The sequence below is a fragment of the Hypanus sabinus genome, chromosome 8, assembly GCF_030144855.1.
Source record: "Hypanus sabinus isolate sHypSab1 chromosome 8, sHypSab1.hap1, whole genome shotgun sequence".
NCBI lineage: Eukaryota > Metazoa > Chordata > Chondrichthyes > Myliobatiformes > Dasyatidae > Hypanus > Hypanus sabinus.
The window spans coordinates 58585659-58612636 of record NC_082713.1 but is presented as its reverse complement, the minus strand read 5'-3'; the positions used below and the strand labels follow the sequence as shown (position 1 = coordinate 58612636).

The following is a 26978-nucleotide window of genomic DNA, read 5'->3' as shown; positions in this document are numbered from 1 at the left end:
GATATCGTACCCTATTGTTTAAAGAGGAAAATGTCCCTTAAACACAATGTGGGAAACTTTTCCCTTTCACAATACTTAGCTTTTGCTCCATAAGCCTGATAACACCATGTCTGGTCAATGTGTTTCAGGGCTACCTTTAGAAAATAAAAATCTGTGTTGTAAGAATTCAGACAACTATGCAGGAGTAATTAGTATGATGACCCGTTTGCAGCCGGATAAACAGCCCCTTGGGCACTGATAGGAATTCACTTGGCCACATTTTAACAGTGTAACACATAGCTGCCCTGTCGCACACATATTCCTTTGTTTCTGCACTGGACAGAAGATGGGAATCTTCATAGATCCGTTTAGCTGAGCCCTTGAACTATTGGGCAGGAATAAGCTCTGTATGTGTGTCTATTTTGTTCAGCAATTCCATGACATTTCTTATCTAAAAGCCTAGCTTTCCACACCTTTGCACCATAATACCACTTGGGTGATTATGAAAGCTCGCATTGCTAGTCATACCAGAGCTCACTAACAAATTGCATGTGTTTGTCATATTTCTTCTGAGCAATGCCATCTGCCAGAAGTGGCATTTCATGGCTCTTCACCCTGACTCCTGCCAAGGAATCATCTGGCAGTGCCTAATGCTGCACAAAAAAGGGATTAAGGATGAAATACAACTGAGAATATTGATAATTTTCTGTAACTGGTGAAGAATGAAGATGAATGAGGAGGCGGAAGGAAAAGCAATTAGTTCACCAGCCTTTACAGCTGTGTTCTTGGACTGGCTCCCTTGGACTTCTGCATCCAATATACAACCAAAAAGAACTAGTGCATTGTTTATAAACTAAATGATATTCTGTATTCAGATGTGCAAAATTTCTAATTTTAATATTCATCGAGTAGCTTTCCATATCGAATTTGATTATCTAAATACGGTTTTATGCTGAGATGCTTCTGTTACTTAATACTAATATTTTAGATATTTACACTTCACAACTTTTCTATGTTTTTCTTTGAAAAGAATTTGAATGAAGTGTGTTATAGTGATTTTTTTTTCTCTTTTGTATCATTCTACTAAGTTAGCCTTTCATACCTACCGGTTTATATATCTACACCCTATAGATTGTATCTATAACACATTGGAAAAAGTAGATAGGTTGTTAGCCATTTGGATAATCCTTCCGGAGATAGGCCTGAACAAAGTTGTACTTCACACTCACTGCTCTGTGGAGTTGGTAAAAGTTACAGAAAAATAGAAGGATGAACAAGGGACAGAATTTGCTGTTGCTAATTATGCATGAGAGGTAAAAGTATAATGAAGGAAGATTAAGTTAAGAATTTTACCATCATATGACCCTGTTGTATAGATAACAATATGTCCCTGTAGTATATAATGATATCCATTAATATGGTGCAAATCCAACAGATTCTCTAATTTTAATAATTTAAAATTAGAGAATTTCCATAGTTCATAATTCCATTCAGGCAAATGACCCAAATCTATCAATAAAATTATCCGGGCATTTGAGCTGTACCAGGAAAAAAATTATCCAACTATCATATTCCTTTACATATCTTGATGGAAGAACTGAAATAATAATTGAAACAATTTGTAAGACATTCAGAGCACATCAAACAATGCTATGTAATGCTATCATTGGAAAAGTGAGGCTTGTGGTAAGAGCAGAATGTTTTTTAAATAAAACTTACTGAACTCCCGAGAGAGTGGTCTTTTAAACTAAGTGTTAGTTTTCTTCTGTTATGACCTCTGTACATCTGGTAATCTAATCACTTTCTACCTATTTTTCTATTGCTTTCAGTTTTCCTTAAAATTTTCCTTCCCTGATGAATTGTCTCCAGTTGGAATCTCTTTGACGGATTCCATCCCTTTCTCGTCTTCCCACCTTTCTATGTCACTTGCTGTTCTGATGTTAGTTATTTTCTTCTTTTCAACTATTGGTTTTCCATTTTGTATTCCATGTATTCTCACATATTTCTTTTTTACTCTCTAAGATGTTTTTGTTTTCTTTAAAAGAGAGATTGCATGTTTGCTCTCTCCAAGACCAGGAGGCTGAGATATTAAACCAATGCTTCAGAGAAAGTTAGCTCCAACATCTGGGACAAGTAAAAAGAATTTGGATTTCTGTCACCTCCATGACTGGATGGTCATTTTATTAAGATTTGTATGGGTACGAGGCCACAAACCCGGTAATCTAAGGCAGATCTAAAGGTTGTTACGAACAAATGGTGACACCCTTGTGAAAATGAGCTGGCAGAAAGGGAATGGAGAGCTGGCACTTAGAAAGTATGATGCACTAGAGTGAAAGTGAACTTTTAATGGGTTAAACTGAAATGGAAGCATTCTAATATTGAGCCATGGCCCCCAGAACTTGTAGCCTAATATTATAATATTTATTTGACAGAGAGACTTTTTGGATTATTTTAACTGGATTCACAAGACCCATAAGAATCATGTAAGCAACAGGTTCTGATGCCCTACTAAAGTTGCAATGAGAAAATGGGAGAAGTTTTTGTAAATTCTCTCTTCCTCTTCCTCCCATACCAGCAGCATGATTATATAGATTTAATAAAGCTATGCTTCAGATTTCTCAGAATATAATTCAGCCTGTAAGATTCAACATGGTACTAAATGGAGTGGGAAAAAATTAATTTTTTTATTCAATTTTACACAAAATGCATCATCTGAAAGACCTTCTGAGGGCCATTGGGGGAAAAACACTGTTGCCACTTTAGGGGTCTGGTCAGCAGGAGCCACTATTCTTCAGGGATAAGTCTGTTGAAAAACAATTGCCTATCAGAACTTATGTGGAAGTAAAAAAAAATTAAATTAAGAATACATTGCAAAATTGAAATTCCTACAAATTCTCCAAAGAAGTGGCTTGTTCAGGAAAATAATTACTGTGCCCACTTTGATCATACGTACACAAAAACATCCTTGGGACAAAAAGACTCATTTCCCCTTTGATACAGCACGTTTATGGATATTTTCTGCACGTCTGATCAAAGAGCCAGGTCAAACTACATTTCCTTGTGTTGTTAATCAATTTGAAATTTATGAGAGAGTAAAATATGCTTAACATACAGCAGTCGCTGTAGTCCTATATACAGTTTCATGATCAAATACAGGGACTAAATGCATGAATGGTTACACTGATGCTTTTCAAACTGGTATATGGAGTATCAGTTGTATTTGTTCTAACATAGGGTTACCACTTGTCCTCCCCTCTGGCAAAGCAAAATAATGAAAAGTGCCTTAAATGTACAGACTGGACAGCTTATTAAAAGCCAACATTGTGTTAAGGCTTTCTCTTTATAGGTTGTGTGATAGCAGGAATCTCAGCACTGTAATCCAAAATTTAAACCTGTTTTTGCCACTAAAATTCTAGGTTGCTGTGGTGTATGATTGACAACCAATAATTTCCATGGATATGAAAAGCACATTATAATCGATAATTTACAATCTAGTCCCAGCACAAGCTCCAAATTTTTTCTTATCTCAGCTTCCCAGCTCATTCAGCAAGCGAGACTCACTGTAAGGCATGGTCACCTTTGCAAGCCCATTCCATTCGTGCTCTCAACTCTCAATCTTTCTATAATATTCCTTTAATATACCTGCCAATTCTCAACAAGAACTGCAGAAACAGGATCTCACCTTCTCCCATGGCACACTGCCGTGAACAGCGACTCTACTAATGTCACTGGAAACTCAATTTTCTTTCCAAGCAGGTGACACTGAACAAGGTGGCCACCACATTTCACTTAGTGGCAAGTGCAGTCTTGATCAGCGCTGTCCCAGTTAAAAGACTATTAATTACAATAGTTCCAATATTCCAACTCTACCTAATGCATCAAAGAAACAAATAGAAATACTTCCAATTTTGATTGATTCAAATTGCACCCTACTCGTAAAAGATAGGGAGGTTTCCAACGCAAATGGACAACCTGCCTTGCAAGATTGACCACAACTGTTTCTTGTTACAAAATACTGTGTTCTAACTATGATAAATTGGACCTTCACTACACTCAAGAATATCAAAATCCAATTAAAATTTAGTTGTAGATTGAAATTTGAGTGTCGGTATTTTCTTTTGCGGAGAAATTTGTTGAACATTTCTGATAACTGGAATCCACCTACTTGTGTTACTAATAACAAAGGGCACTGTTTTACAGTTGTATTTGTTTTATATATCATCTCTGATACTAGGAGAAACGGATCTGAATACTGATCCAATGTAGAAAATTGTATGCACCTACTTGCATCATTGACCCCGCTCTAGATGGTATCAAACTCTTTGGTCTAATAGAAGGAGTTAAGGCATTCATGCTCAGGGATGTAATGCAGAAGTGGAAACTTTCAATTCAAAATAAAAGGTGCCACCTCTCCATGCGATAAATGGCCTCGGTGCAATGCATGTGCTACTTTGTCATTTGTTTTTAGCAGGATGTGGGCATTATTGGTAAGGCCAGCATGGATGGATCAACTTTGAAGCATGGTGAACTGCTGTCTTGAGATACTGCAAGTTGTGTGTTGTAGGTTCAGCAGCAGTGCTGACTTTGAACCAGCTACTGTGAAGCAACGCTGATCCACCTGACATATTTACAAGTCAAACTAGCATGTCAATTGGAAAAATAGTGCTCTCATGCACCTGCTGCAAGTAATTTTCAAGGCAGTAAGGTGTGGAAATGGAAGGTGGAATGGCTTTGGAGAGGCATGTGGGGGGAGGGTACAGAGCAAGAGATGGAGCTAGCCCAGAGGCTGCTATACTTTTCCAACTGTACCAGTTAAGTTTCTACTCAATGTAACTGCACACAATGTTAACAGTGGGATTTGGCGATGGTAATTTCATTGAATAACCATGAATCTAGATTCTCCCTTCTCAGAGTTTGTAATCACTAAGATTAAAATAAAACCCCAAATATGGTTTCAGGCAGAAAAATGCTTTCTGACTTTCTCCAGCTTTCCATCTTGATAATTAACGGAGAGCATGGGAACTGTAGCAAGTTTATGTCCAAAGGTGGAGCATGAAGATACGACAAATTGTGGGGAAAAAAGAGGTATGGAAGAATTCAGATACAATCTTCCACATGATTTCTAAATAGAATCAAGTTCACGACTTGTTTCTGAGCTGTCATATGGTTTAGAAAAAGGTGTCACAAATGTTAAAACAAAACAGTGCTGGTTAGGTCAATCTTGTAGCTCAGCCAATACTGCGAATGTGAATTTTGCTTTTCCTCGTAGATCCTTGTTTTGAGAATGTGTGATTATGGAATTATCTTAACTACTTTAATATTTTGTTGGAATTAAAAGATAGCCCTCAATACATTCAAAATTGGGGCAAAATATTTTTATATTAAAAATGACTTTAAAAATGGCTTATCAAAAAAAATGACAAAAAAAACTTAAGTGTTACCATACCACATAGGATTTACTACGAAAGTTTTATGGGGCAAGTTCAAAATCCTTTTGAGTATTTTAATAAGGGGCATGAACACAATAAGTGCCAACTTGGCTGGAAACCAATAAGTAATATTTGTGTCACATTGATGATGGAAAATCAAATTGTTTTCATACATTTACTTCCATTTATTTAAACTCAGCACTGAAACTTTGCATGTTTATTTCTATTGCAGTTCTTAAGTTTGTTGCCATGGCAGCAAAATAAGATTATCTAAATCTGACTCCTGTTTACAGGGCCCATTTTAGCACCATTCATTTTATTATAAGAGCATCATCTGTTGTAAGCTATGAACAATTCCCACATCTAATTACAACCAGGATTTCAGGGTCATTAAACAAAATACATTTGCATCAGCAAGAGTGGAAATGGAGACTAAAATCACAGAGCTTCAGCCATGAACCTGCATACAGTTTTCTTTCCTTGCTATCTCAGCAATTCCTCCTTGACCTCCTTTTTGATCTTGTGTTACCTTAAGTCTTTGGGTTATAAAGCACCATAACGGCAGAATATTAAAACTGGAACAGTTTCTGTTGAATGTGGAACAGCAGAGATTTGACCTGGTATAAGATGACACTCTTTATAAATGAGTTCTTGGTGCATTAGCGTAGTAAATACTTTCCCATTTATTCCTCATCAATAAAATACAAACAGAATATACACAAGATTAATTTAAACACTAATAAATAGGACTTGGCTACTTTTGTTTTACCACTTTACTGCATTCCAAGTGGTATCATCGTGTAATTTGATTCTTTAACTTTGAAATTGTGCGATGCAATGATCAACATACAAATACTTAATGTGATGGTAAGCCAACATATCACACACCTGTATACTAATTTTTGCAGCATGCAATGGTAGAACCTTTACTATAATTCTGTTTATATATTTTTTAAATCCTTTTGCCTTCAAGAGGAAGTCTGTTTAATAAAATATTCTTTCTGGAGTGAGTGGAGCTCTAAGGATTATTTTTAGGTTACTTTGAGGGATCCAATGTAGGATAAACAAAATGAAGTTGTTTTTTGTTTTTGTGATACAGGTACATGGTATGGGAGCAACAATGCTTTTCATGAGCACATTATATATAATTTATGCATACAGTATACTGTGTCCGAAAGGAAATTAGAAATGTGGTTTGAATCGCACTATATTTTTGCCAATGATCTGAGCTGACAGTTTTGTAAAACTATTCAGTTCTGGCTCAAACAAAAGAATTGAACATAGACAGGTTAATTGGAACAAAGATATTATTTAAAAGGAAATCACTTTTTTTGTGATCAGCATCAATTTGGGTATTTGGTAGAATAATGTGTGGGAAGCAGTTTAAAACTAACGCAAGAATCAAAGTACCAATATTATGCAGTTAAAATAAAGAAAACACGGGCTATGTCAGAAACTAGTAAGTGATTTGTTTCAGGTGCATATTTTAAAAGGTTCTGCTATGAAATGCAACCCAGGCATTATCACTGGCATCCTAATCTGCATCCACCCTTCCTTGCTGGCTCTGCAATCATGGTTCCTGGTTTGTTGAATAATACATGCAAGTCTTTTAAAATGTCAACCTTTAGTCCCAACCTCACTGCAAAAGCCTCAGTGATTTTGATTTTCCTTGACAAGATTCCATTACAATTGACTGCCGGCAAGCAAACCTGTAGATCAGGAGCTACTGTATTTTTTTTTCACCTTCATCTTGGCTTTCTGCTTTTCCAGACCTATGCACTCAGTTTTCTCCAGACGATTATATTGTGAAGTAGTCTTAACTTTAGCAGGAGATTGATTAGTCAGAGGACATACAGCTCTTCTGCCATTGGTTGCATTTAGGGACATAAGCCAGTTCATTCGGCATGGCTCTGTAACAGTAAAGGACTGGAGAAGGATTTTTCATAAATCTTATGAAATGGTGCCATGTTCACAGGTGGCATTATCAGGCAAGGCCAGTGACGCTGAGGAAACCAGCTTGGGACCCAACATTAGCTGCCGAAACAGTTCAATGTAACATCAGGTTTTAGAGGTTAATAAACACAAAGTAGGAGAAATAAACTGTGGCTGTATTTTTAAAAGAAATGATAGAATTATGTTTGTTGTCTTCTTCAAGGTAGTCCTTTGGGATTGAGAATGACCCGCTTCCATTCTGGTGACGAATGAGATCAATGTGGGAACTGCAGACTCTTCCACAGACAGGGCAGCAGTCGGCTGATTGAGTGGGTGGGTGCTTTAGTGGTCTGCGAAGTGATGCACCCTCTTCTGTCTGCAGTCTTCTGCATGGTATCAAAATTTAGCATAAACAGTAATTGCTTCTTCTTCACTCCCAGGTCCATGTTATCCAGGACTTCATGATCAAAGAGCAGTATTGTGCACACAAAGGAGATTCAGAGAGGAACTTGCTCCTGCAGATATCGAATGCAAGGTTTATTATCACATTTGCTTCAAAGGCTCGAAGGTTCATTTATTATCAAAGTATGTATGCAGTCTACAACATTGAGATTCTTCTTCTGCAGATAGCCGTGTAACCAAGAAATTCCATGGAAGCCAGTTCTGAAAGAAACAGCAAACCCACCCCCCCACACAAAAATAAAGCACGGCAACATGATCATCAACCCCCCCCCCCAACAAAACACAAGAAGAACTTTAGCCCCCAAACCCCCTCCTCCTGCACAAAACACAGCAAGATGATCAATAGCTCAGAGCTTAGCCTCCATAGTGCACACATCCAAGTGGCACCCATGCACTGCAGCTCAGCTGACGAGATTGGACTGCTCTTGGCTTTACAGTACAGTCACCACTTCCCATTAGTTGTAAAGACGAGGTCCACTGTACCAGACAGGTTGTTGGAGCATGGTACAAGTTGGAAATATCAGTAGAAGTATCAGAGCAAAGAGGCAGCACCTGCTGCTGCATTCCATGATCTTGCAATATCATAAAGAGCTTTATGGAAACAAGGGTATCATACCTGCAAGTTCCCTCCTAGCCACACACTATCCCAACAATGTTGTTTGCTAACAGAACTGAATCTACAACTTCAAGCTCCAGAGTCAACCAAAGCACGAATGCCTTCACCTTCAGTTGAAGAAAACAGCCCACCACCACATTCCCAGGGGCAATAATGGATTGCCAGTAAATGTTGACTGCACCCATATCCCAAAAGATGGATTTTAAAATAAATAGTATTTTTAATATTGCATGACAGTCAGAAAATATATTATTTGTAAAATCCAACTGTCATTTGCAAAGTACTAGTAGATTGTTTTGTGAACATGGAAGGATTTACAGAGGGCAAATTTATTAAACAGCCTTTGAAGATGATGTGAGGTGAAATGCTCTGAGACTAAGATTTAATGCACTGACTTCTGTAGGAAGTCCTTATTTCCAAACTCCCAAAAAACTGCAAGACCAGATAATCAACTCAGCAAAGTAATTTTCATATCATGATCCGGATTCAACAGATAACATGCAAATGAACAAATTGTTCTCCTTTATAATTATTAACCATGAGTTATTTTAGTAATAACAATAAATCTAGTATATCCATACCAGCATTGTATCAATATGAATTAACATTCTGACTTTGTTAAATTCATGACTTTCAAACTTTACTGAGCAATTAGTTTAGAATTTCTAGTTCTTGGGAGGATGAGAGATCATTTTTATATCAAGTTATTTGTTGATATGAGGGAATCTATTTAGAAGCTGACTTAATGAACACTGACAGCAATTCAGTTATGCAATTGCTTAAGCTGCTGCCTCACACTCCAGAGATTCGGGTTCAGTCCTGGCTTCCAGTCCTGTCTGTGTGGAGTTTGCCAGTTCTCATTATGAATGCATGGATTTCCTCTGAGCGCTCTGGTTACCTTCCATATTCCAAGGACATTGCAAACTACCCCTGGTGTGGGAGGATGGCAGAATTTGGTGTGAATTGGTGGTAGGAGAATAGGTTGCAGGGAAATTTAGTAGGCAATGTAAGTGTTCAGAAAGCCAGCATAGACTTGATGGGGGCCAAATAGTCCCCTCCTATGTCATTAGGAAATATAGATATCCCAGAACAAACATAGTAGAAAATGGATCACTTGCCACTATTAAAAATATAATTCAAAATAAACAAAAAGTCCCTAAAAATAAAAGGCCTTTGAAATATTTTCAGAATTTATTAAATGAAGATGGAGATACTTGCAGTGGAATAAAGGATGAGAGAAAAATTAGCAAGACAATAAAAAGTAAAACAATTGTAAAAACTATTACAGGTTAGTTAAAAAGAAAGAAGATTATCAATTATTAAATGAAAAGAAATCAGAAAATGAAGGCAAGGAAATAATAGAAAGCAAAATAAAATGTCTTGGAATAGAATCAGTTAAATAATCTAGTGACATTGAGGGTATCATGTTAGTAAAAACCAGTCTTGGAGAAATTAATGAGACTACAAGCCAACAAAATGCATGGAGCTAATGCTCTACATTCTTACATACTAAGGAGATGACAGATTTGACAGTGGATGCATTGGTTTAATCTTGTGGTGTGTCCTAGATTTTGGAATGTTCTTAGAAGATTGGAAGTTGGCAAATTTAGCTGTGGTCGAGTACATTTCAGAAAACAGAATAAAATAAAATGGAACCATAGGTCACTTACAGAAAAAAAATTATGATCTATTATTTGTAGCATGACAAAAAGCCTTATTTAGCATAGTCAATGTGGATTAATAAAAGGAAAATTATTTGCAAATGTATTAAGAATGCTTTTAAGAATTTAACTAACAAAGTAAATTAGATCCATTTATAAGAAATTATAATGAGGAAGAAGGGCATTAACAGTAGAAGGCAAAATACATATACTTAGAAACAGAGGTAATCAAATGATCCAGTAGCATTGATTAATCTAAATATATTAGCACCAGTAATGAAAAAGTACAGGAGAAATTAATGGATTTTCAAAGAAAAGCCTGATCAGGTTATTAAGCAAAATTCTGAGTCCGGGGAATTACTCTTTTTAACTGCACTGAGACAAAAGTAAAGTCAGAACAATTGCGACACATTTATGTTGACAGGTTGTAAATGGTGTGATACTGTAAGGGTTGCTGTTTTGGACTGAACTATTACAACATATATAAATTACTTAGGTGATGGGACTGAGTGTATTGTAATCAAGCTTCTGTACAAAGCTATATGGGAAAACAAGCTGTAATAAGATTTTAAATAAACTACAAAAGGATAAAGGCCTGTTGTGTGAATGGATAAATAAAGTAGGCAAACGGAGTACAGTGGATTCGGGTTAATTGAGTCAAATTGGGACCAATACACTTTGACCAAATTAAGTGGCTGCCCAATTAGCCAAAGTTTCATGGAAATCATTGAAATGGTATAAAAAAGACAAACTGCTGCTTAACTGAATAAGATGTATGTAAATGAAATACAAAACAAATTAGAACACTACCAATGCTACTCTGTTACTATAAAACTTATTAGTTCCTAACAGTTATCAACATAGGAATTGATCCAGTATACGCTGCATGTTCTTTCGACTGACTGTAAATGAACAAAATCAGTGCGGCCACCTAGTGCAGTAATGGACTGCCTTTAATGATTGCATCCTCCAAATCTTTGTCTCATTGTAACATACAAGATAATTGTCAATACCTTCAAATTCTTTGTAGTTCCTAACTTGCTGAAGTAGTGAATCATTTTATTTTCACTCTCAACTATTTCTGGCATAAACCTTAATGCTTGAAACCACTGTGAGCAAAATATTTCTAAATTGTCTTACTGCTCATTTCTCACCAACTATCAGTGACAAACATAACTACTTAAAAAAAAACACAAACACACGCAACTGATGCTATTTAAAAACTGTTAGCTCTAAGCAACTGCTCTCAGGATGAGGTCTTTCATTCTAGGACAAAGGAGATGTCTTCCTTTTTTAAAGAAAGGGTCTTCCCTTTGTCCACTATCAACTCTGCCCTCCATCGTGTCTCCCATATTTCACGCACCTCTGCCCTCACCCCATCCCCCCACCAGCCCACCAGGGATAGAGTCCCCTGGTCCTCACCTATCACCCTACCAGCCTACAGATCCAATGTATAATCCTCCATAACTTCCGCCACCTCCTACGTGATCCCACCACCAGCCACATCTTCCCTTCCCCTCCCACTCTCAGCTTTCTGCAGGGATTGCTCCCTGCGCGACTCCCTTGTCCATTCATCCCCCCCCATCCCTCCCCACTGACCTCCCTCCAGGCACTTATCCCTGCAAACGGAAGAAGTGCTATACCTGCCCCCACACTTCTTCCCTCACCACCATCCCAGGCCCCAGACAGACCTTTCAGGTGAGGCACCACTTCACCTGCGAGTCAACTGGGGTGATATACTGTATCCGGTGCTCCCGATGTGGCCATTTATACATTGGGGAGACCCGCCGCAGACTGGGAGACCGTTTCGCCGAACACCGGCGCTCAGTCCTCCAGCAACGGTGGGATCTCCCTGTGGCCACACACTTCAATTCCACAGACCACTCCCACTCCGATACGTCTGTCCATGGCCTCCTCTACCATCAAGATGAGGCCACATGCAGGTTGATGGAGCAATACCTTATCTCCCGCCTAGGTACCCTCCTACCTGCCGGCATAAACATTCAACTCACTGACCTCCGTTGATAGCCCTGCCTCCCCTTACCCCCATCCCTATCTATTATTTTAGTCTGGTTCTCTTTCTCTCTCTTTTTCCCCCCTCACGGTAATCTCCCCCCAGCCCTACCTTTCTTTCTCTTTTATTTCCCATAATTCTCCACCTTCCCCCTAGCCCATTTCTCTCCAGCCTATCACTTCCCAGCTCTCTACTTCATCCCTCCCCCCACTTCTTATTCCACCCCCCCCCCCCCCCGACCATCCCATGTTACTTCACTCCTGATGAAGGGTTTTGGCCCAAAACGTCGTCACTACCTCCTCTCATAGATGCTGTCTGGCCTGTTGAGTTCTGCCAGCATTTTGTGTTTAAACTTGCTAAGTTGTATTTGGTGAGACCATACTTTTGAGATCTGTAAACTTTTTACCCAAGGAATAATTTGCATTTGAGGGAGTGTTATAGACAATAGGTGCAGGAGTAGGCCATTCAGTCCTTTGAGCCAGCACCACCATTCAATGTGATCATGGCTGATCATCCACAATCAGTTCCCCATTCTGGCCTTCTCCTCATATCCCTTGAATCCGCTATCTTTAAGAGATCTATCCAACTCTTTCTTGAAAGCATCCAGAGAATTGGCCTCTACCGCCTTCTGAGGCAGAGCATTCCATAGATCCACAACTATCTGGGTGAAAAAGTTTTTCCTCAACTCCGTTCTAAATGGCCTACCCCTTATTCTCAAACTGTGGCTTCTTGTTCTGAACTCCCCCAACATCGGGAGCATGTTTCCTGCCTCTAGCGTGTCCAATCCCTTAATAATCTTATATGTTTCAATCAAATCCCCTCTCATCCTTTTAAATTCCAGTGTATACAAGCCCAATCGCTCCAATCTTTCACCATATGACAGTCATATGTTGATAGCCATCCAAGGAATTAACCTCGTGAACCTACACTGCACTCCCTCAATAGCAAGAATGTCCTTCCTCAAATTTGGAGACCAAAACTGAACGCAATACTCCAGGTGTGGTCTCACCAGGGCCTTGTATAACTGCAGAAGGACCCCTTTGCTCCTATACTCAACTCCCCTTGTTATGAAGGCCAACATGCCATTAGCTTTCTTCACTGCCTGCTGTACCTGCATGCTTACTTTCAGTGACTGATGAACAATGACACCGAGACCTTGTTGCACTTCCCCTTTTCCTAACTTGACATCACTCAGATAGTAATCTGCCTTCCTGTTCTTGCCACTGTTATGAATGTACCACAGCTCTGAGGGGCCGAAGGGGCGGGAGCAGCCCCCTCCTTCCGGAGAATCGCAAGAGCACTATTAATTCGGGTCTCAAACCCAGGAAAATGAGAGACAATGTAACGGCTTTGGCCATTGCTCTTAGAGGCACCTGTGCGAAGTGCATGACCCTGCTACGTGACAGCTACCACTGATATGGACACCCTCGGGCAATGTGGGGGTGGGGATTGCATCACCCTACTTTGATGGACATCTACAACTCTGCAAGTCAAGATAAATGGGGACTGCAGAAGGCGGTACCCCAGAGAGAGCACCAGAAGGACTCGATCGCTCAACGCTCCCGTGATAGCTGGAAGCCAGTCAAAAGCCACGTGCGCTCCGTAACTTCTCTGCCTGGGGAGCAGGTGGCTGATAATACCGAGAAGGACTTCGAACTAATAACGGGGAAACAACGCTCCCCTGATTCAACGGAGTTGCTTCATCAAAGGCCCGGGCGAGTTTTGTCGTTTCTCCTCACTCTCTCTAAAACACGTGAAACCCAGCGATTCCCCAAAAAGGCTGAAGCCTGCAGACTTCTGAGTGACTTTTATATTCCCAACGGACAATATATTATCCCCTAGACAACAGTCGAGATTATTAATGATGATTATTGCTATACCCGTGCTTTAGATTGAGTTTTCCCGATGTATATTTCTGAATGTTTGTATTAATCTTACTTTTGTGCCCCCCTTTATGAATAACAACGCTCGAAAATAGTGCCATCAGACTCCAACGGACCTCTCTATCTTTGCTGGTAAGTTATCCAGTTACGGGATACGTAACACCACCAAAGTGGATAACCTCACATTTATCCACAATAAACTGCATCTGCCCACTCATCCAACCTGTCCAAGTCACCCTGCATTCTCCTCACATCCTCCTCGTATTTCACACTGCCACCCAGCTTTATGTCATCTGCAAAATTGCTAATGTTACTTTTAATCCCTTCATCTAAATCATTAATGTATATTGTAAACAGCTGCAGTCCCAGCACCGGGCCTTGCCTAGTCACTGCCTGCCATTCTAAAAAGGATCCATTAATCCCTACTCTGTTTCCTGTCTGCCAACCAATTTTCTAACCATGTTAGTACCCTACCCCCAATACCATGTGCTCTAACTTTGCCCACTAATCTCCTATGTGGGACCTTATCAAAGGCTTTCTGAAAGTCCAGGTACACTACATCCACTGACTATCCCTTGTCCATTTTCACAGTTACATCCTCAAAAAATTCCAGATTAGTCAAGCATGATTTCCCCTTCGTAAATCCATGCTGACTCGGACCGATCCTGTTACTGCTATCCAAATGTGCCGCTATTTCATCTTTTATAATTGACTCCAGCATCTTCCCCACCACTGATGTCAGGCTAATTGGTCTTTAATTCCCTGTTTTCTCTCTCCCTCCTTTCTTAAAAAGGGTTTATGAGGGCTCACTGCAGGTTTCTAGCGTGACTAGATTACCACAGAATTGAGAGGATGTACCACTTAAGATGATCTCAATGAGACATTCAGGAAAAGAGGAAAGTAATTTAGGACTGCAAAATGTATTCTCTGAAGTGATTGTGAATTCCCTTATTTTATGATTAGGCAAAATAACTAACATAATTTGGAAATGTGAGTGCCCTCAAAAGATCTGAATGATGTTTGAGTTTCCTGCTGAAGGAGGATGGAATATGTTGCAGTCAAATCCAAACCAACACAAGTAGTCTCTTTAAAGATTTCTTCACTTCTTCATCAAATTCAGCAACTTATAGAAAGGAAAACATTGAGATTGTATCAGAAAGGATATTTTCAGAAGGAACGGCCCTCTAAACATTATACTTCAGATATGTGGATCCTGTTCTAGTAATTCATGGAGTTACTACCCAGAACTGATGAGATCTGTATCTGCTTTATTCAATCAATCAGAGCACTGATTTTATTCATCCCTGTACAATGTAACTGCATTCTCAATTGATTAACCTGGCTGTGGATTTACCATCTGACTGACGCACAGCTCGTTCTTAGTCACTGATTGTGCCCTTTGAGTGCCTGAGAACTTATATTAATTTGGTACTATTAACTTGTTAATACTACCCAACTAGCAGAAAGTCAAACCATCAGTATACACACCATGTTAATGCATTTTAGAGATGGGAGGCACGTTCTTCATCTATCTATTCAACTCTATATTTTGACTTCATATTAATGTACTCTTTAAATATAATAAAATACTTTTACTGCAAGTTCAAAGCCTTACAAGTTTTAGGTTTTTTTTCACAATCAAATGAATAACGATAACGAAGCTACTTTGAACATCCTACAAATGGGAAAAATCCTCCATTCCGTGCTGCAGGAAATAATTTTGGACTGTTAATGCGATTTGCTTCCTGTAAAGAAGCTGCAAGGTGACAATGAGATGTAAAACTTACACAAATATCTAGCTCTGCTTATGTAGCAAGTGGCAGAATCAATCAGCTAAAAGCTCTGTGTAAACTTGCACCAGTCTTAATCTTTCATGGATTACAAAACACAGGCAGCAATAAATCGCAAAGCAATTTACTAAAACAATAAAGCATGGTATTTCAAATTTGGAGCACAGCAGAATAGTAACAGCCTGTTGGTCATGAGGGAATGGTGATGCAGAGTCATGTAGAAACCATTAAATAAAGGCTAAGCCCACTGACAGATAAAGTAAAAATTGCTCAAGTCTGAACCCCCTGACTATTTAAACTGACCGTTCAATGAGTTGTATTGTCTCACAAAGGACTATAATCCAGAACTGATGATGTAATTTGCCAAACAGTAGTACTCAGAACATTTATTTATATGAATTTATGTCAGCTTTGAAGTTGCATTTCATTCATCTGTGCACTACTTGAAGCCAAAAAGTTTTTAAAAAAATAGGAAGAATATTTAATTTCATCATTCGTAATGTAGATTTGAAGACCTTGTAGATTTGATCAATGGAAAAGTAATGTTAATTCAACATAACTGGAAGAAGGTTTATTGATGTGATATTACTTAAATATTAATTTTAATTCAATCTTAGTAACTGGGAAAGCCAATCAGTAGTATGTAAATAAGTATTAATTCTAAATAAGTACTAAATCAAGCAGTTGGGTCTCTAGAATTTCAAACATACTGCATCCTAATTAGAGAATAACCCAGGAGGTATTTCTGGAGCATAAAGTTACATATAACATCCGTGTTCCAGCAGTTTGTGGGATAGGAAAGATGAGAGCATTTTCAACAATTATTTGAGCCTCTTCCAATTGACTCACTCACATTCATTCAAATCAGTTTGTCCTCTTAAACCCTTCTCAACTGCAAAGGAATATTCTAAATAAATTGCTGGAAAAGGAGGGTGTGCACAAGTGTGAAGATCTAACACAAGATGCTGAACAAACACCGTGGGTGAAGAGAGAAGCAGAGTTAATGTTTTTGGTCAACAGCTCTCTTTAGTACTCAGAAATGTTACAGGTAAAATTAATCATAAGTTGCAGAAAAAGTGGGGAAGAGAGTACAGAACAAAATGCAGGGTCTGTGATGGGCTAGTGAGGAGGATTATTGAATAGTGCAAGTGAGAATGGATCTCCAAATTCTAGGATTCAGTAATATCTTTCTTCGCTCTTTTGGTAACATAAGGTTCTATTCATCTCCTCCACCTTGTATCTCCCTTTACATTAGCATTTTTGTAAACACCACCTTCATCTTTGTTTTCTAACCTAGCACAGACTCTTCTCCCTCCTTTTCTCTACAACATAAAACTTGCTTTCTCTCTAACTCCTTCCAGTTTTGAAAGGTTAAAGGCTCAGAATATTAATTCTACTTCTCCTTTAACAGGCTTTAACAGCATTTCTATTTCTTTCAGATTTCCAGTACATGTAGTATTTTCTTGTTGCATAATACAATTACAGATGCGTGTTTGTGAAAACATTTCCCTGTGGCAATATGACAGAACTATTACTGATGTGATTCTGTTTCCATTTTTCAAAACGTTGGAATATGACTACAGGTAAAGATTTATTTTAGAATCTGTAACTATACAGTGAAAGCACGCAAGCTGGAACCACACATTACTGATGGAAGGCAGATATTTTGTCCTGCCAACTTGGAGCACACACATGGTTCAAACACAAAATCAATAGCAATTATTTAGAATGTGCCTTTCAAATAACCACACAGTAGTTTACATAAATGTATCATTTTAAAAACATTAATACAAACAGAGTTGCCTCCATGAAAATAATCATCATGGGTCACTTATCAACTGATAACTACCACATGCTGTTGCATCTCCATACCAGCCATTGATGATACAGCACAAGACTATCATTCCCACTGACAGGAGCTGTATGAAAATCTGATATAAAGCATCACTTTTATTCAATATAAAATTCTTCAGTAGCCATCACCATCTTCCTCTGTCCATGTTCTGACTTCACTCCTCTTGTGCTTTATTCGGTACTCCAGATCCAATCCCAGCTCCCTAAAACATCTACTTCCCACATCATTACTTTGCCTACACTGCTTCAGTTCATTCCCAGAGATCCTGTCACTCTCTCCTACTACTCCAATCTGCAGCCTGTATGGACTTTGTTTTCAGCTTTCCTGTTTTCTTTTGAACATCAGATTTTCTCAAGGGCCTATTGTCTCCACTCTCAGGCTCCTTGCTCTGTTCAACAGTCTTGAGCTAAGTGCCAATAATATAATCCTGTAGCTTGTTTTCAGCAAAAGGCAAACTTCCAAAATCCTTAAATACCATGCTATTATAGATATAAGAACATTGCTATTTTAAACTTTACAAGTGTAACCTATGCAAATATTTTAAGTAATGTTTTGGAATACAATGGATTCCGATTTGTTGGGACACATCATTTCGACCTAATTAAGCAGCTGCCGCAATTAGCTACAGTTTCATGGAAATAGTTTGAAAAAGACAAACTACCATTTCACTGAGTAACAAATGATACATTTAAATGAAATTCGGAACAAATGAGAACACTACCAATAGTACTACAGTAATATAAAATTGTGTATTAGTTCCTAACAGTTATCGACAGAAAAATTCATACAGTGTACACTGGCCTTGTTCTTTTGATTGACTGTAAATGAACAAAACCAGCGCAGACATCTAGTGTAGATAATGGACTGCCTTCAATCTCCTCCTGTATGAAGCAGTGTCAAAAATCACTGCTTTTTAATTTGGCGTCAACTGGGCCTATTAAAAAACATAACAAGGGTATGCAACTGACACTGTACAAAAACTGTTGGCTCTAAGCATGGTGTGGTGCCTAATGGCCACACAATTGCACATGACTAACAAGTTAAAAACTGTTCGGAGACAGTCTCCTGTCCCAATTAAGCAGCATGGTTTCCCAAGCAAATGAAGGAAATCTCGGCTATTTTCTCAACTAGTTTTTATTCTTTAAATGTTGAAACAAATGAGTGACTGCCTCGATTAACCAGGGTCACAATTAACTGACATCCACTGTATTTTGATTTCAATTGCAGAACCACTTGCTGATTATTTGAGTTGCCAGTACTTTTATTTCCAGAGGTATGAGTCCAGTTTGTGGTAATTACCACAGGTTTATTGCAAAGGATTCTGAACGAATCATTATCATTCTAAGCATTCTTTACATATTTTCTTATAAATAATGTGCACACTGTGAAAGCACAGACTTAAAAACAGTGCAGTCTATTGACTGAGTTAATATAATACTTCCTCGTTGTTGTTTACTTACAATGTTAGCATGGATACACGACAGTTAAAGCTGGTAAATTAGATGAGGTGTATTATTTTGCAACCAAACACCTGAATATTTATAGTATACAAACACACTAAATATCAAAGAATTTTCTGAAGTGGGCAATCTGAATTCTCTTTCTTCACACTTCAGCTCTGATTATTTTTTTAAAGAACTGTTGTGTCACACAGCTTAGAAACAAGCTGACCACAATGCCTATCAATGGTAATGCTATTTTCCTGCATTTGGCCCATGCCCCGAACTTGTGTGTATACCTAAACAAAAGTCTTCAAACTCTGTGATTTCACTTGCCTCTATCACCTCCTCCAGCAGCGAGTCCGCTGTACCTCTACATTCCGTGTGAAAAAGTACAAGTCCCCTCTCACCTTAAACCTATATCCTCTAGCTTTAGACTTCCCTGTCCTTAGCAAGAGACTAAATATCTATCCTATCTTTGTCCATATTGTATAAACCTTTATAAAGTCCTGCATTGTAACGAAAATGCTTCGTTCCAGATATGACCCTGGTGAATCTCCTCTTCACCTTCTAGCGCGACCACATCCTTATCACACAATGGTGATCAGAGAGACACACCAATGTTCCAAGAGTGCCCTGACCAATGTTTTGTGCAGTTGCAACATGACATCCAAGCTCTTACAACTCAGTATGTTGAATACAGGGGTGATGACCAAAGCATTAAATGGCTGGAGTCGCTTAGCACTTTAGTGAAGGGTGTTTATTTAGATGCATCTGAAATCAAACTGAATAAAATTAGTGAAAATAATGAAAAGAAAAATGCCAATATTGACAAAATGATACCTACAAAAAAACACACACGATAATAGTTCCAAACTTACTCTGGTCTAATGTGAACTCCGAGCAGCCCTTATCTCTCTCTCTTACTGAGGACAAAGAGCTCTTTTTTTAGGCATTAAGACATACCATCTTTAATCATCAACAAAGTATACTTAAGATTACACATGGATTAGAATATGATGCACTCCATAATGTAGTTACAATCATATAAGAAAATAAATATCTACCTTAATTAAAGTATCCACATTTACACATCCCATTACTAAATAAATGGAATATTCCACCGTGCACGACAGTAAAGGAACAATAATGCCAATCGGAGCACATCAGCTAGGTTTAGAATTGATCTAAACTTTGGTGTCTGACTCTGAATGTATGTAGCAATGTAGAGCGAAAACAGTGGGTTAACTATAAAAATATACCGGGGAAGACATCGAAGTGTGTACACTTGGCACAAAGGCAGCAGAATGACAAGGTAATGTTTGTGTGCAAGTGAATGTGCATGCGTAAGGAGTGTGCTTACAAAGTACTTTCCATCACACGATACTCCTGTCGATGAAAAAAGCAAGCTACACATTATCTTTAATACCCTCTCCATCTGCATTGCTATTTTCGGGGAGCTAAGAAATTGTAGCCCTTGGTTCATCTGAACTTCAATGATTTTAAATGTCCATACCATTTAGCATATATGCTAAGCCAATATTCGATGATCCAAGTTCAATTACCTCAAACTTCTCTGAATTAAGTTCCATCACCCATCATACCACCCAACTTTTCAGCTGAACTATGTCCTTCTATTACCACCCTCACCATCTACAACTTCACTTTTCACTTACCTTGTGTAATCGTCAAAGTTACCTTTCCGACCCCAGTATGCATGTGGGTATACACACATGCACACAAACGACAAACAATAATTTCCAGCCCTTATTTCTGCTGTACCACAGTACACTGACTTCCAGTCAAACAACAACCAATGACTAATCTCTACTTTCACCAACTTAAAACATCTTGGGTCTCATGTACCCTATCATTCTGGGCCAGCATACCAAATGCTGAATGTGTGAGTTGTTTAAAACAGGGTGAGGACAACAAACTATTTAGGACCTTGCTGAACCTCAGAAAGAATATTAGCTAACTTCCTTATCTAATGAAATTTGCAGAGAATGAAGGGCGAACTTCAATCAACTTAGATACTAGAGAAAGAAAATAAGATGGGAAACGTAAATTTAAGGAAAATGGATCTAAAATTTAATTAACCTCTAAGAATAATTTGCTACATACAGGAATGAGACTCTTTCTGGACTCCTGGATCAAACGTCAGATCTGAAAAATACTCCATTAATGTTTTCTTTGCACCATGATTAGCACAAGCAGAATAACCTGAGAAACTGGTTTAATGATGGACTCCCACTTCTGTAGGGCTGAGAGTGAAGCAGTGCAAATCGCCAACAATGGTGACAATTCTTGAGTGCCGATGTTCTGGTTCTTTGCCACAAACGAATCAAGTCTTTCATTCTTATTATTTACATTGATTATCATGAACTCACTATTACTGCCCAGCAGATTCCAGGCCACAAACTTTGAGTGTGCATTTTGCAAAGTTATACAGACTTCTGAGAAAAAAATGTGATAGCAATTGTTAAGTAAAGTAATACTGTTGTAATTGTGTAAAATATCTGCAGAAAACTAACCATAACAAAGCATTTCAAGATGATCTGTATCTTTTCGAATAGTTTGTACTTACAGGTTGGTAACTCACCTGTGCTGGAATTCTGTTCTTCATTCTCTGACTCTGCACCATTTTGACTGCCGTTCCCATGAAGATTATTCATTGTGGCAAGTTTCAGTTTTTGTAACTTCATCGCTTCAGCCATGGCTGCTGCAGTTAGACCTAGTAAACAAAGATAACGTGTCATCGCTTCAAAGGGAATCACAAAGATATAAAATGGAAAACACAGTGCCTGTGCAAAACACCTCTGCAGTTGGAGGAGATGTCAGCTAAGATTCTGTCAAATTTCTGCAAATTAATGGTGGTAACTGCCTGGCTGCACACACCCTGATATGAAGGCTCCAATTAACAGAATCGCAGGAGGTTGCATGGGTAGTAGATGCAGTCAGCTCCATCACGGCAACCCTCTCCACCACCAAAGGCCTCTAGAGGTTGGCATCTATTGTTAAGGGCCCTCACCATTCAGGACATACCCTGTTCTCATTACTATTTCCAGGGCGAGGTACAAGAGTCTGAAGACCTACACTCAATAAATCAAGAACACAGTCCCCCCCCCCCCCCCCCAGCAACAGATTTCTGGACAGTTGATGAACCAATGAACACTACCTCATTATTCCTTTTTTTAAACTAAAGATTCTATTTAGCATAGTTTTATGTCTTTACACTATACTGCTGCCTCTAAACCAGTTGTCCCCAACCACCGGGCCGCAAAGCATGTGCTACCGGGCTGCGAGGAAACAATATGATTTGGTGATATGAAACAATATGAGTCAGCTGCACCTTTCTTCATTCCCTGTCATGCTCACTGTTGAATTTTAACACAGGTGAGGTCATTGCACACGCAAAGTCATTACCCACTCGATGTCATCAGTCGCCTAAATGCAATGATACCCTAGTGCCAGGGATCACTGATTGGGCTCGGGTAACCGGCCGCCTTGCATGGCCAGTGAGAAAAACCATTGCTACGGGCCTGGAGCGCGGACAGATGGGTGCCGCCTCTAAACCTGTCTAGCACACCGAATGTACGTGGGGAATCTGGTGCTAAAATGTTTGCAGACGACCTAATTCGGGCTCAGGGTTTCATAATAGCAGACCAGCTATTTCACTGTGATCCACTGAAAGTCATCCCTCAAGACAAACTTTTGTTGGCCGATAGATCCTATCTACCTACAAGGGAGGTGGGTACACACCCTGTCACACTCCTCGCTCGATCAGTGGCTCTCTCCGGACTGCGACCGCCGCGGCCCCAGTACGGGGACCTTCAGCCCTTACCTTGTCCTCTCAATGGTGTGTTGCAATGATTTTATACAAGGAAAAAGATCTAGATGTCACTTAAAATGTTATGATGCTATTTACTTATAAGTGAGTTATAATTGACTTATCACTATATTCATGTGAGGAAAATATGGGCTGTGTGTTTAATATTAAATTTGTTAGATAATCCCTTTTAGAAATGAAATTGAGTGTATTAGCCACTTATAAGTGACTTATAGTTGACTTATCACCAATAATATAGGTCCTATATTCCAGTCGTGATAAACTCCCCCCGCCACCCCACCACCCCACCCCGTCGGCCGGTCCGCAAGAATATTGTCAATATTAAACCGGTCCGCGGTGCAAAAGAGGTTGGTGACCCCTGCTCTAAGCAAGGGGAATTTCCTGTCATATAATAGTTATTGTAAACCTGATTCAGACTCTTGATTCAAATGATAAAAAGGCATATCCACTTGTAAGTTAACAAGTAATCTGCTATCTGAAACCTATGACACCAAAGCAAACATTATAGCAGTCGATTTTAAATTGAGAGGCAAGCATTTACATGTAGAAAAACTGGGAATATTATTCAAAAGTTAGATTGTAAGTCAAACTTGAAGTCTTTGAACATTCTGCACATTATTTCTAAAGTAGTGGACTCCAAAACAGAACCCCAATTACAAGTGCATTTCTCTGACACTTGCATTCACTCTTCTCCTAAGACATGATTTAAATAATTTTCCTGATAATCAAAGATGGCAGTAATCTCTGTGTTAACTATCCCAACTGCGTTTTATAGGAGCACTATTGAGAGCTTCCTGACAAGTTGCATCTCCATCTGGTACGGGAGCGGTCGAGCATTGGACCAGACGTCCCTACGAAGGACTGAGAGAACAGCTGAGAGGATCATGAGGGTTTCCCTATCATCATCAGGGAATTATATCAGGAGTGCTGCGTACACAGGGCCCTGAGTATTATTCAGGATCCAACCCATCAATCCAACGTCCTCTTTGACTTTTTACCATCAGGCAGGAGACTACGATGCATAAAAATAAGAACGGTCACGATGAGAAACAGTTCCTTTCTACAGGCCGTTAGGCTTCTGAACTCCCTGCCACATCATATTCGAACTGTCACTGGTTAATCTGTTCGTACTTACAATATTTAATACTAATGCACTTTAGTTTGTTCTTTATGTGTAATTCATCTGTAGATTTTATCCTTACCTTCATAAGTTATCGGGTGTCATGTATACTGCCATGCTTCACAGCCTGGTTCAGAGAAAAGTCTTGTTTCTATATACAGTACACTATTTCGTTAAACACATTATATACATGCATATATTTAAATGACAATAAACTTCACTTGACTTGATATTATCTGAGTGAAAATAATGTGACCTGCCAAGCTGGTATCCAAACTAAAGAATATCGCTGGTGGTGCCCCTAAGTCACTGTGCAAAAGTCTCCGATATTACACTTACACACACACACACACACACACACACACACACACACACACACAAAATAATATAGATATATATATATATATATATATATATATATAGCTTGGGTGCCTAAGATTTTTGCACTGTTGTAGTAATTCTATGATTTCCACTGTACTACTGCTACAAAAAATAAACAAATTTCATGACATATGTGAATGATAATAAACCTGATTCTGATATGGGTCTCTACTGTGGACTGAGAGAGGGAAGGGGGAAGTGAGAGCATAATCATAATTGGGAGAAGGGGAAGAGAGAGGGGAGGGAACAAGCAGCACCAGAGAGACATTCTGTAATGATCAATAACCCAATTGTTTGGAATCAAGTGACCCTTGCACTTGCCCCTGTCATTCCTTCTCTGCCATGAATCCACATCCCTCCCACAGCACTCCCCCCTTGCCAATCCCAACGTTCATTGCACCTGCCACATTTACAAACTCAATCTCTGCTCCACATCAACAAACACAGTACTATTAAAATTCTTTGGCACTCTCGCTATATATATGTGCCTATGACTTTTGCAGAGCACTGTACAACTGTGATTTCTTAGGCAAGACTGAGTAACTGGAATTTGTTTCCTCCGAAAGTCTGTTTGAAGCAAACCTGAAAGTACATACACCCTCTTTATAACAAAATACTCAAGTATACCTCAATTCGAGAAAAGACCTACTGAAGGTACAGCTAAATGGTCTCAGAATGTCAATGATCATTGAGTTGCATTGGATCATGTCGCAAGGAATCACTATAGAGTGTGACAAACAATATCAGGTCAGTTAGATAATATAAATATAATATAATATAAACAATATCACAGATGCACTTCAATCAATTCAACAACTCACAATACAAGAATTTTGACACAACTTAAGAAAATGGTCAGGGACCACAGTCCATTCTGTTTTCAGATTAAAAATCATGACAGGTCATCAAAAGAGAACAAAGTGTTCAATTAAAATACAGTATTAAATTATGCATTGTACTTCTTATATGAACTGGAAAGAAGTTTAACACTCCTCGGATCTGTCCTTCATGAGACAGTGAAACATTTGTCGTGACACAGAACCTATTGAAGCTCGTCGTTTCAATGTAAATGCCAAGTGTTTTGAGCAGGTTTCCAGGTACTTGCCTTCACTTCTTGCTGAACTTAAGTCTATTGGGAAATTGGAGCAGGAGCTACTTGTTGTATTTCATCCAGCTGTAGATATTCAACTTCACACACTTGGTAGTGTCATGCACTTGAGGCATAAAGCAGTCATAATTAATACACATTTCATCATGCTGAAAGTAGTGAATGGAGCATGATTTAACATTTCCAACTTGGGCATTACATTTTTCTTTATAAATTTCTCCATGTCTGGCTGTTCTACAATAATAAAATTTTCACTGCAAGCAGTGATGAACCCGGATCAAATCATCTGTGCACTTGCATTCTGATAAAAAATCATCAATATGAGGCGTTAACTCTGTCTCTCTGCACAGAGACTGCCCAGTCTGCTGAGCATCTCCTGCATTTTCTGTGCATCGAGATCTTCAGGTCAGAGGTGCCTTAAACCAAGGTCCAGTATCACTGCCCTGAATGACCTGGTGGTAACGTGGCACAAGTCCTGAATGCTCCTGCCCATGGCTTGCCATGTATGTAGAGTAGCACCTTCAGCTGGAGAACTGTGTGCCATTACCCCACTTCATTCTTTCCTTCATCTCTGTCAGGTAGCACGGCGTTCCAATGAATTTATGGGAGTGACTCTAGTTCTACAATGGGGCCCAACTATTCCATTGCCTCTCTCCCTCTCCCTCCTTTTCCTACACTCCTCTCCTCCCCATACTCCCTCACCTCTGTGGCATTTTGGTGCTGATGTCATTTGGGAAAGCACAAGTTAGGTGACAAAGCCTCTTTAAAAAACAAAACAATTTTTTTTTAATCAAGGATTTCCCTGATATCTCAGGAACTATTTTGGTAACCCTATCTTTTCACCTGCTCTGATATTTATATTCAATTACTCAATATTGTGGAATTAATTCTGATAAATATTCAAAATTTGTCAGTTATTTTTGGATTTGATCATCCATATGCTACTAAATAGCCAATTTATTTCTTTCCACCTTAGTCTACTTAATCCTTTTTTTTGTTTGAATTAAACTTATAAAAGAAAATACAGATGCACAGTGTAAACAAGTGACTAGCTTTCAAAAGCACATAGTTGAGAATCAACAAACAATTACTATGTAGTAATTTACTGTTATAATTCTAATGTGATATTTGTTTGTAAATCATAATATATTCAAAAACACTGTGCTGAAGGTCACCAAAAGGTGTGTATTTGTAAGATAATGCAATATCTTTAGCACAGTGCCAATGCCTCGCATCTCTGACGATTTGGGTTCAATCCTGACCTCCTGTGTCGTCAGCGTAGAGTCGTCACCTTCTTCCTGTGACTGCATGGATCTCCAAGAGGAGCTCCAGTTTTCTCCCACATCGTAAAGGCATAATGGGCAAATGGTAATTGCCAGCAGGTGTGTGGGGAAGGAGGAGGGGTCCAGAGGTGGGAAAGAGAAACATTGATTAGGGTGCGAGAGAAAAATGGGAGTAG

The 26978-nt window shown here is 38.9% G+C and overlaps 1 protein-coding gene across 5 annotated transcripts in view; it reads right to left on the bottom strand.

Moving 5' to 3' along the window:
* Nucleotides 1-26978, bottom strand: part of dacha (dachshund a) — a 375715-nt gene that overhangs the window by 140916 nt on the left and 207821 nt on the right. For 4 of the 5 annotated variants that reach the window (XM_059977288.1, XM_059977289.1, XM_059977290.1 and 1 more), the window contains exon 3: nt 21663-21794. The exons of the other annotated variant lie outside the window; for it this stretch is intronic. In XM_059977288.1, coding sequence (XP_059833271.1) covers nt 21663-21794 — 132 coding nt within the window. The remainder of the gene's footprint in view (nt 1-21662; nt 21795-26978) is intronic. 5 annotated transcript variants of the gene reach the window in all.